This window comes from Notamacropus eugenii, chromosome 4 (assembly GCF_028372415.1).
Source record: "Notamacropus eugenii isolate mMacEug1 chromosome 4, mMacEug1.pri_v2, whole genome shotgun sequence".
NCBI lineage: Eukaryota > Metazoa > Chordata > Mammalia > Diprotodontia > Macropodidae > Notamacropus > Notamacropus eugenii.
The window spans coordinates 258,516,977-258,529,465 of NC_092875.1; the positions used below are offsets into that span (position 1 = coordinate 258,516,977).

General features: G+C 36.3%; 1 protein-coding gene across 3 annotated transcripts in view; it reads right to left on the reverse strand.

Annotated features, from left to right (window-relative positions):
- Positions 1–900: 900 nt before the first annotated feature.
- The window catches only part of TRAPPC8 (trafficking protein particle complex subunit 8), a 137,985-nt gene continuing 126,396 nt past the window's right edge, over positions 901–12,489 (reverse strand). For all 3 annotated transcript variants that reach the window (XM_072604480.1, XM_072604479.1, XM_072604482.1), the window contains 4 exons: positions 8,225–8,326; positions 5,119–5,264; positions 2,684–2,773; positions 901–1,968 (listed from right to left, as the gene is read on the reverse strand). In XM_072604480.1, coding sequence (XP_072460581.1) covers positions 1,734–1,968; positions 2,684–2,773; positions 5,119–5,264; positions 8,225–8,326 — 573 coding nt within the window. In that variant the 3' untranslated portion in view covers positions 901–1,733. The remainder of the gene's footprint in view (positions 1,969–2,683; positions 2,774–5,118; positions 5,265–8,224; positions 8,327–12,489) is intronic.

Below are 12,489 nucleotides of genomic sequence, written 5' to 3' on the forward strand. Positions count from 1 at the left end.
CCTTGGTTTCTCTAGATCATGAGTTTCCTCATTCCCTTAAATGAGGATAATACTTCTAACTACCTACTTTGATGATGAGAGGATCAAATTTGTGCAAAATTTTTAGTAAAGCTTAAAATTCTATACCAAAGTAGCAAATGTGTCCTGTCCTTCAAAGCGGTCATCTTGACAAGCTACATAAAATTAGCTGATGCCACTGCTTAGAATATATCTACAAATTCTCTTTTGGACCTTTAGAACCAGTTTATGAATGATATATGAATATCATGTTACATTCAAATTTTATTTTCTTTTTACCAAGAATATCTATTAACATATTAATACTTCATTTACCAGGTTTGGTACTTCATGCCTTTTGCATTTTCCCCCCCAAAAATCAAATCTACCATAAAAGCATTCATTTGCCACCACTGCAAATATTTAAAAGAATGTACTACAGATAACTTCAAAAAAAGAAATTTTAAAAATCTCTGCCCTTGTCTTAGGCAAGGTCAGAATTACTGGAGTAAGTCTCTCAAAATGAATACTTTGAAGGAGACAACATCTATCATTTGGATGTGTGAATTCAAGTATGTTAAAGAAAGTATTTCTATTAACATTATTAGTATTGCTGTTAAAGCCTACATTGTATTTTCATGTCCTACAGAAAAAAGAAACTTTCTCAACAAATATTTAGGCTCAAAAACTATAAATACTCAGGCAACTTGAAATTATTCTCAAGGGTTTACTTCTTCCTAAAGATTAACATCTAATCTATATTAGAATATCTCATGAAATCGTGCTTGCTGTTACACTGAAATTGGCTCTCCACAAGGAGACAATCCTAAAATGATTGGCTTACACATCATATCATTTATATAAATGCTAAAAATACAATAAAATAATTCAATAGAGCCTATATACAGTGAATATGACATACGCTTTATTCTATTTACAGTACATTTGTTATAAATATAATACATTTCTTGAAAAGCTTACTTTTAATTAACTTGAGTAGATTTATATTTTAAACAGATCAACCCAGTTGTTAAATTACATAATAAAGTGAATGACAATTTAAATGACAAAAATCTCATGGTTGTGAAATAGTGCATTCTGTACTGAGACGAATGAAAAAAAGGTCAAATTGGATCTAAAATTATATTCAAAGCATCAGATGAAACTTAATTTGTACAAAGTTATGTATAAGTGAAAAGGTCCACTGAATACTTAAACATGAAGACTTTCATAACATAGGGCCAAAACTGATTTTTGAGAACTGTGAAAAGTGAAAACAGTAGAATTTGTATTTAACACTCTATAGTAAACTTCACAGTAAAGCTGGAATTTATAGGGGCTAATGGCTTAAGAACAGCATAGCCAACAAAGGCCATTTTTCTGAAATTATGTCCTAATACGGCCACTAATATGCACCATCCTGTAAGCTGTTATAGCAGTCAATCATTAATTTTTTAAAGACAGGGCCTAAGGTGCATGGATATGTTCAAAATCTGTATTTTGAATATTTAAATTATTACCAGAGTTGAAAAAAAATACAAAAAGAATCTATGCATTCTCAGTCCAACGTGCTTTGCATTGATAAACGTAAACTGACAAGAGGTTTGAATATTTGCTATTGTGATCCTATACCATCTTTTGTAATATGGTAGGTGTCTCCAAAACTGCTGTTAGATTCATTCAGCAAAATAAGAGAAAACTGATTCTTTTGGTTTCCAGTACAAATTTGCAAGTGGTCACACATTACTGATGATGATCAGTGCTGGCATAGAGCTCTGCTGACTTGTTTCAAACAAAGTCACTTGGTCCGATAACTTGGCAAATACCCTAGGAGTTCCAAGATTATAGACACCTGCATGAACAAAGCAAGCTTTCAGCTGTAAATTGCAGATTTCCTGGCTCTTAAGCTGTAGTTTGTATTGGGTCTGCCCAAGCCATGTAAATGAACCATGGACTTCCAGTGCTTCTGGGCTGAAAGAGAAGAAAAAGAGAGCTGACAACTCCATTTGTTTTATGTTTTTAAAAGATTAATAGCAAGTTTCAACAACTGATCCTAAATCTTTTGTTTCCTAAGCTTTACTTATGAAAATACTGGTAGTTAGGTACTTTGAATGATAGCTTATCTTTATTTAAGGTATAATTTTGAACAAAAACCACCTATCATTTTTGAGACTTTTGTTAAAATTCACCTCGTCTGTTCAGAGGGTAGCTCCTTTATTGCTCTATGACAATGGAAGCTCACATTTATGCAATTCTTTAAAGTATCCTTCACAAAATTACTCAGAACTCAGAAGGCAGGTGATATGTTGTTATCCCCACGGTACAGATAAGGACAGTGTTAAATGCAGATCTTATAAATGTGCTGAACCAGAGATTTTTACAAGTACTATCTCAAGTCACAGCTAGAAGTCCCAGGGCCAGAACTCAAACCTCAGCTCCTGACTCCTAGGTCCAGAATTTATCTTACTACACTATTTAACCAAAAGGAAATGCACAGTACACTTCATGTAAGGAGGGGAAATAGAGTGGTTCTGTTACCCCCCCCCCAACACTCATACACCCTTAGCTTTAACTTAAAACTACACTAAGATTTTTGGGATATCCTGTGTAAAAAAGGATACTACAAAATATCTTCAATTATATATACATTAAATTGCTAAGGAAATTTACACTTGCAAACCATTACCTTGTTGCTTTGTGTCGCAGATCAATTATTACATCTACATCCGTCTGAGAGCAATTGGAAAGTAAGAGGGTGACTGGTACTAAACAAAGGCTATGAGAGAGGAGGGAAAAGGATTGAATATGCTTTTGTTTGAGAAAAAGGGGCAGTATTTAATAATAAAAAAAACTTGCTTTAAAGAAACCTACTGTAGCAGAGATCTTAAGGTAATCTGTGCTCAAATAATGAGCCAGCTGTAAAATCACTCAAAACTGACGAAAAAAATACATTAGCACATCTAAATAAATGCATGTGTTCATTCAATTAATCGCTGTATTTAATCATCTTAAAGAAAAATGTAAGAACTCCCAGGACACTTTCTGCTCTTCTCCACCTCCAAACCCTCAAAACAGAACAGAGGTAAACAGTAACTCCCCAAAAGGCTTAGTAGAAGGAAAAATCTTCAGCTGGAAAATCCTGTGGAAATGCACAACTATTTCCGCTCTCTTTATTAATTCAGTTCAATATACATTTACTGAACCCTTGCCAGGCAGAAAAGGTTTGGGGCTAATTAAATGTTATTATGTGATGATAGAAGAAGGAGCAGGCGGGCAGGGTCCAAATGAAATGCTCAATTACTGATAGCCTAAGCAAGAAGAGAATATGTGAGGACAGATTGTGTGCAAATAGTTCTGTTCCTTTCAGAGAATAGGTACAGCTGTGGTATAATAAACCAGCCCTTAGTGGGAGGATTCTTCTTACTCAAAAATCTACGACGTAATCCACAGGAGTATTTTCCTTTCACTGACAAAGGCATATCCCAATCTCTTTACAGTGAGTAGCAACAGCCAAAGAATACTTATCATCTGATGGTTCAAGGCTGAGTTAAGTCTTCCAGAAACCTGGGGCTAAGAAAATTTCCAGATGACTGAATGAGGTTATTGCTAGGTCAGGCAGGATGGCCTAGAGTTGCCCTGAACATAATACATGTTCAATAGGGGTTAAATAAAATAAGTTGTATTAAGGGAAAAATAATGTTTTATGTTAACCTGCCTCATCAAGTTTGAAATTCTGCTAAATATATTATATTTCTACTTTTAAGGCGTCATATGGCCTCTCAATTCTAAACATTTTCTTAATCTTATAAAAAAGCATTTCCTTAGGACTATAAACCCCATTCCCTGAAACTCTTTTCAAGGATTATTTCTTTGAGCATAAAGCTTCAAAAAAGTTTTTTTAAATTATTTTTAAAAATCTTAAAATACTTTTAAAAACTATAAGTAAAATGAAGCCAGTATAGACAAACCTTCCCAATTTGAAAAAACAAAACCAAAAACCAATTTGTTAACAAGTAACTTAAAGAATTGATGCATTAATGATTTTATAATTAGTGTTTACATGGGACAACAAAGATGAAGGAATGGCAACAAGTATCTTGATATCTGATCCACCTGTCCTCCTTTGTACACCACATCACATCTGAGACTCTCACATCTGATCTCTTTACTTTTGACCTTTGGAGTCCTTTGTTGACCTTTTTAGATATGTTACATAAGCAAAAATAAAAATTTATACTCTAAATTTGCTCTTAATGTTTTCCCATCAGAGATTCTGCTTGGTTTGGACTCCACAAAAATCATACCTCCTCCAGGATGAAGGTGAAATCTGAAACCTATCTAATAAATATCTAATATCTATCTAATAAATCTAATCATGGAGACTGATTCAGCTTTGATACTCAACCCCTCCTCAGCACCCTCAGGGCCCTCTGACTGGAGGGAAGAATAATAAACTGCTCCCAAAGCCTCCTTTTACTAAAGCTCAGAATTTTCTAGCTAACTTCATTTTTCATCAGCTGCTCTGCTTGGTCTTGACTCTACCATTCATCCCTATCCGGCCCCCCTTTTGAATAATGTCTTCCTTATTATTAAGTTCCTTGAGGACAGGAACTGCCTTTCTTTTTCTTGTTTGTATCCCCAGAGCACAGTGCTTGGCACATAATCAGTGCTAAATAAATGTTTACAATATAATAAAAGTACTGACTATTGTTAAATATGTTGTAAATAAATGTCACTGGTTTTCTAAATTCAGCTGTTGGAAGATTCTTAGAACTCAGAATTTAAAGGTTCTATTTATTCTTTATCAACTAGAAATGAAATAAGTCCCTATGTAAAGGAATTTTCTTTCTTTTGACTCTCTTCAACGTAGAGACTTTCTGGATTGGTAGTTCTGAATAAGGCAACAATATCCATAATATTAAATTGGGTAATGTCAAGTGTTTCTGGGACATTTATTTCTAAAGTTTTAAATATGTATCCTCAAATTTATCGTTGATGTTTGGACAAACTTTATTATTCCACCATTTCAAATATCAGTACACAAACAGGGCTATTATTTAAAAAACAATACAAAAAAAGTGTAGTAAGATATCAACTATCAGAAATGAACATATTTCAGACCTTTTTTGATGAAATGGATGACTAAAGGACTCTGGATATTGAAGACTAGTTTTTATGAGACTTGACAGCTGTTCTATTGTAGGTCTTGTGGGAACCACAGTGTTTTCTGGCCGAGTAAATTTTAAGAGTCCCATCTCTGGTGGTTCCTAGGGAAGGAAAATAAAACAAAGCCTTCGCTAACTAAAAATACCAAGAGCAGAAGGAATGTTTTGAAATAACATGAAAATACTGAAACAAAAATAAAGTAACTCTTGCCCTCAAACTGATATTCTACTGGAGGACAGAGCATGTATATACACAGATTAAGTTCAAAAAAAAAAAAAAAAAAGATACAGTTTGAGGAAAAAGAGAGCACTAACACCTGGGATTTCAAGAAAAGGCCCCTGTAGAAAGTAGGACCTGAGCTGCTTTCATTAGTTAAAGTTGGAGGGTTTGGTCTGGGGAACAGTTAGCATGGCAATTTGGCTAGAATTCAGGAGAGTATTAAAGAATAATATGACTCTAAGAAGGCAGATGAAAGCCAGATTATAATAGACTTCAAGTATCAGAGAGGTTAAGTGACTTGGCCCCTGTCACACAATATGAAGTGTCACTGGCAGGATTTAAATGGAGGTATCGTTGCCTCCAAGGCTAGCCCTCTCTACTCCAGCAATTAGCCCTGCTCACTGCCCTTAAGGGGAAGAGAAAGATAGGCAGCACCAAAAGCTGCAGAGAGGACAGGATGAGGACTGAGAGATGTGTTTACAGATAAACACATCACTGGCAACATGGACAACAGTTTAAGCGGTGTGATAAGGTCAGAGACCAAACTGCAACTGGTAGAAGCAGTGAAAAATGGGTAAGGAAATGAAGGTAATGACTACAGATAATTTTTTTCTAGAAGTTTGTCTATGAAAATGAGAAATGGAGAATGAGTTGGAAGGGACTTCAGTAACTGAGCAGAGATACAAGAGTCTGAAATGATGGCCCAAGGTTAAGGGAAAGTATTTTGAGAGAGAAAAATTCAGACTTATACTGGAGCCTCATGTCCATACTACCAAAATACCTACTGAAGTTTTCAACCTGGATATTCCAGAGGCATCTCAACCTAAAAGTAGCCAGAAGAGAGCTCATTATCTTTCCCATCAAGCTGACCCCTCTCTCAAACTTCCCTATATCTGTCAAAGAAATTACTACTATTTTTCCTTCAGTTTTCCAGGTTTGTAACTCTAGCAATGGGGCAGGTAGGTGGTACAGTGGATAGAGTGCCAGGCCTGAAGTCAGGAAAACTCATCTGAGTTCAAATCTGGCCTCAGACACTTAGTAGCTGAATGACCCTGGACAAGTCACTTAATCTTATTTGCCTTAGTTCCTCATATATAAAACGAGCTGGAGAAAGAAGGGCAAACCTTCTTTGTGTCTTTGCCAAGAAAACCCCAAATTGGATAACAAAGAGTTAGACCTGAATTAAATGACCGAACAACAATCCTAGTAATATTCTCAAGTTCTCCTCACCTCACATATCCAATAAATTGTCAAATCTTGCCATTTCTCCTCCCAAATGTCTTACATCTGACTTCTCACAAATTTTGCTCGAATCCTCATCACCTCTCACCTATATGATTGCAATGACTTCCCTACCACAAGTGCACCTTACACACAGTTGCTAGTATGACTCTTCTTAAGTGTAGATCAGATTTGGCCAATCCCCTACTTAATTGGTTCCAAAGGCTCATTATTGCCTCTAGGACAAAATATGAAATCCACTAATTGGCTTTTGAAACCCTTCACATTCTGGCCCCAACATTATTCCTTTTCCTGTATTCTAAGATTCAGCCAAATTGATCTCTCTGCTCCACACATAAAACTCCCACCTCCATCTCCATGCCTTTGCAGTGATGGTGCCCTGCATCTGGAACGCAATCCCTTCTCACCTCTGGTTCATATGATTTCTCTTCCTTGAAGATGAAGTTCAAGAACTACCTCCTACATAAGCCCTTCTTGATCATTCCTATGTCTAATGCCATCCCTCCTAAACTACCTTGTGCTTAACTAGTTTGAATTTAACTTTGTATTTATCCTCTTCTTATTTATTCCATATATACTTACATACATACTCATCTCCCTAGAGAGAATATAAGTTTTCACAAGAGTAGGGATTGTTTCATTCTTTGTATGTATTTGTATCCCCAGTGTCTAGCACAGTGTCTGGAATATAGCAGGTGCTTAATAAATGCTTTTCTACCAACTGATGAAGGAAAAGGGTGTCTAAGAGCTGAGAAAAGAAGAGAAGGTCTGAAATAATCACTGTAGGGAATGTGATAGAGACTCAACCAAGGAAGAGTAAATGGAATGCCATGCAACAATAAGGCTAGTTGAAAGTAATGAACACAAATCTGTAATAGATAAAGCTAGCATATGTCCAAGATTTTCCTTCAACGGTAAAGTAGGAGCAAAACAATAGATGGTGGGGGCAAACCCAGTTTGACATACTATGACTCGTGATCTCTAATGAATCTGTTTATGATCTTTGATAGAGCTGAGTCCCAGTTGGTTCAAGCTCTCTAGTGTCTCTGGTTCTGCGAGGCTCAAGATCTTTCCTGAACGTGAATTATTTTCAGCTCATGGCATCTACTGACCAAGTTGAACTAGTCTCATATGCCCTTATATGTTTAAAACATTAAAAAAAATTTAAGCTGGGCCTAGGAGAAGTTGGTTTTGCTGCTGTTGAAATACAACAGTATTTAGTAGTGAACTAATAGTAGGGGAACTAAGTGCATTTTACTGTAAAAAAAATTTTTTTTCCACTTAGCTTGCTGCCAAACAAAAAATTTAAGGATTGCTAGGCAAAGATGAAGTAAGCATTAATTGCTGAGCCTGTGTGATAAATACAAGTTTGGCTAATGTTAACTTTCATTTTTAACTTATTGGTAAGACATCTAATTCAGTATGCTCATGTATCACAGAAATGGACATTTAGTCATTTAATACTAAGTCTGTGCTTAAGACAAAATGTAACAAATGCTGATTACGTGTTTTTAAATAGAAAAAAAAGTATGGTTGGAAATTAACAGCCAGAAATTCTTATGTCAAGTCATAGTCTGATCAGCACTTCAAAAATTATTACCTGCTTTTGTGAAAATGAAAAAGCCTCTCTTCCAATAGTTCGAAGAATAACATGATGCTGGCCTTCCAAAATAAGCTGTTTATTGTCTTCCACAACATAAGCCTATATAAGACATAATACATGAGAGGATTACATAAATTCATTCACAAATTCAAGAATGGCAAAATACTATGCTGTAAACTTGACAAAATGACAGAGACATTTTAACTAATTTCATCATTATCATCAGAAAATTAGCAAAATGTTGTCTGTGTTGACATTTCTATTCTCAAAATAATGTAACTGATTGACTTCTACCCTGCTTAGGAGTTAAAAGATCAAAACATTTTCGTCAAAATTTGCAAAGAAATATGTTTAGAGGTGTTGCGAGGCTCAAAAAAGACAACGAATATGAAGCACTTTGCAAACCTAAAAGCATTATATAAATACCAATTATTATCAGCCTTCAATTTGGGGATTCAATTTATTCCCCACCCAAGCATTCCTTCCACTGCATTCCTGCTGAGTTCAAGCAGTGTTTCTAGAGCCCTTATAGGGCTATGTTTCTCTCTACATTTTAAAGATTCTGTTCTCTCCTGGTTCTACTCCTACCTGTCTGATTGAACCCTCTCAGTCTCCTTTCCTGTACCTTCATTCAGGTGAAGCTCACTAACAGTGGGTATCCTCAAAGACTCTTACCAGCCCCTCTTTTCTTCTCTTTCTACGCTATTTTGATTGGTGATCTTATCAACTCCCACAGATTCAACTATCAGTTTTAGGTAGATGATTCTCAGATCTATTTGTCCAGCTCTTTGTTGACCTCTCACCCCCAACTCCCTATTGGACATCTTGGGACTGGATGTCCCATAGACATTGTAAACTTGACATGTTCAAAACTGAACTAATTTCTTTCCTCCTATGCCCTATTCTCATCCAAATTTCCCTAAACCAGTTGAGGGTACCACCATCCTCTAGTTATCCAGGTTCGTAATCCTTGATTCCTTGTCTTTCACACCACCCCTTATCCATTCAACTGCTATATCCTGTTCCTTCTATCTTCATATCATCTCTCATATACCTACCCCCTTCTCTTCTCTAACACTACCATCACCTAGGATCCTAGGAGCAGGCCCTCATTATTTCATGCCTGGATAATTGCAATGTCATGCTGGTTGGTCTTCCTGCTTCAAGTCTGTCCCTACTACAGTACATCCTTCGCTCATTTGTCAAATTGGTCTTCCTAAAGTATAAGACTGATCATATTATCCTTTCTTTCAATGAACTCCAGTAGTTTCCTATTACATCCACGATTAAATATAAAATCCTCTGTTTGACTTTTAAAGTTTTTCATAACCTGTCCCCTACATTCCCAGTCTTAATTCTCCAAAATCTACAACCAAATGACAATGGTTTCTTTGATGTTCCTCATAAGATACTCCATTTTCTGAATCTGGACATTTTCACTGGCTAGCCTCCATGTCTGGAACCCTAACCCTTAAATTCTTACCTTCTTCAAGAGGCCTTTTGCAGTCCTCCTTAGCCTTAGTACCTTCCCTCTGATATTATTTCCCATTTTTCCAGTATATATATTTTTTGAATGTTTGTTTGCATGTTTTCCCTCTCATTACACCATGAGCTCTTTCAGAACAGGGACAGTTCAATTTTTGCATTTTGGGCACAGCATCCCAAATGCTTAGAATCCAGGTACTATGTACATGGCAATTAGGAAGAGCTCCTTCCTTTCCTTGAATTTGTGCAGGCCAGCCCTGTCTCTTCATTTCTCAACAGGCTACAAATCAGACACTTCCATGATGCTCATTCACTTGTTACCTTCCTCCTCACAACCCCTTTTCGCTGCTTTTTCTGTATTGTCTTCCTGTTAGAATTAGTAAGCTGCTCAAGAGCAAGAATGACTTCTTTTATTGCTTGTTTCTGTATTCCCAGCACAGCATGTGGCACCTACGCACTTAATAAATACCTATTATGCTTGTTGTCTGTTGTTGACTAACTGATCTTTTATAAAGGTAGATGTCAAATCTTGTGTGATCCTGACTCTGGTTGGTTAGTACGTGGACTCTTTATTTTTGGCTACCTGCAGTATTTTTACTTTGACCCAGAATCTCTAGATTTGGGCTGTAAAGTCTTCCTTTTAGAGCTGTTCCTCTCACCCCCAAGCAGTAATTGGTGGATTCTATTTCTACTTTGACCTCTGTTTCTAAGTGATCTGAGCAGTTTTCTTGAAATACGATATCTAAGCTCTTTCTCTGATTGTGGTTTTTGTGTAATCCAATGGCTCTTAAATTATCTCTCTTCAATCTTCCCAGGTCAGTTGTTTCCAATATAAGATACTTTAAATAAATTTTCCTCTATTTTTCTTCAAGCTTTGATCTTTTTTTCATGTTTCTTGTTGTCTTGTGTTGTCATTAACTTCTGTGTGATCTAATTTTCAGTCTGTTAATTGTTTCATACCTCTTGTGCTAAGGTGTTTATCCTCTTTCCAAGTCTCTCTTCCATAGCTCTCATTTCTTCTCCAATTCTTTCTTCCTTCTCAGTCCATATCATTTTTAAAGTTAATTCTAACTCTTACATCATTTCTTTAACTATTTTAATTAATGTGGTGGGCAAATAAGGCTTTCCTTTGAGGCTTTTTCATTGTTTTTAGAGTTATTGTCCTCTTCTGGTTTGGCATCTCTAGAATCATAATGGCTCTTAATCTTTTTTTTTTTTATTCATTGTTCCAAAAACGTGCACAGGGCAACATGCTATTGCTGGCCATGCTGAGCTCTGAGGGCTGAGTCTATGACTGAAGGCCATCTGGAAGACCCCTAGTTATTATTGGTTTGGGATAGAGGCTGAGTCCAAGATCAACCCTGCCTGTCCTGAAGCTGTTGCAGAGTCTATAATCACAACCTACCTAGGTTGTATTTGTGATCTTAGGCTGGAAAGGTGACCCATTATATCTGTCTTCTCTACTTCCCAATCACAAATTGATTTTAAATTCTTAGGATCACTGTTGGAACAGTTACTGGGGAAGTTGGACTGTATTGCTTCCTGTCACTCTACCATGTTGGCTCAGGCTCCCAGCCATTTGGTTGCTCCTCTGTTATTACCCCAAAATAGCTTGAAAAAGGCTCTTTTCTGTTGATGTCCTTGGCAATTATGTCCAGCCACTCCTATAGAACAATGACAACCTTTATTACTCTGTTACATACCCTTGCTTTTGTCTTCTACTTGTCTTTAAAAACCTAAGTTGTTTTTTGTTACTTTTGTTTGTTTTTTGGTTTTAGTAACAAAGAACTGGAAGGAAAGTTGGTGCCCAGTAAATTGGGAATAAATGGACAAAATAATGTGATTGTAATGGACTATTACTAAGTACAATAAAAGCTAAATCTGAAAAATTTGGAGAGCCTGGACAAGACTTGTATAAAGTGATGCAAAATGAGGAAAGCAAAACCAGAAGAATAATTTATACTGTCTTCGACTGGTAGTAGTGATAAAGTAGGACCTATGTTTCTCCTTAGTTTTTTCTTTAGGTCTTCAGGTTTCCCCCTCCCACTCAACTTTGAAAACCCTAACAATGACTGCAAGACTCTTTTTTGAAGTTTATTTTTCCCCATGTAAGATGAGGTCAATAGTGGATCATCAATAGTCATCAGGTTTGACAAGTTCTGGAAGGCTCTTGGGCAGGTCCTGGATATATGGCCCAGCACAACCACAGATTTCTTTATTGTTAACGTTAAGTAAAAAATTAGTTATTTTGGTAAACTTCAGTGGAAAAGTTAATTACCAGCAACGACTTGGCCTCATCCTCTTCTGATTCTTACAGGATGATCTCTCTCTTGACTCCACCTGAAGATCTATATCATTATGCTTTGTAGCATAGAAGTTGCTTCCTCTTAATAAAGCCTAGGTTCCCATCACCAGTTGCTTCAAGTATTCTGTGTTCCTTTTTCTTCTGTGAAATGTCGTAGCACCTAACATGGGCAAAATTTTCTTATGACTTCAGAGTCTTTTTTTTCAAGCAAAACTTCATTCTTGAAGATGACCTGAAAAGTCTTTCTTCTAGAAGGGCAACTGACTTATATTTTCTCAACCAATTGAAAATATGTGGTCATGGCAGAAAGGCCTGCCATGTAAGTCAATGGAAAATTCTTGCTGATCTCCTTACTTGCTGAAAGCAAGATCCTTAGTCCTCTGTCTTCTTGATGGTATCATTTGTGATTAACTCATCGGGTAAACTGCGTTTCAAAATCTCTTTGCCACATCTGTTTACCTCTAAACACTGA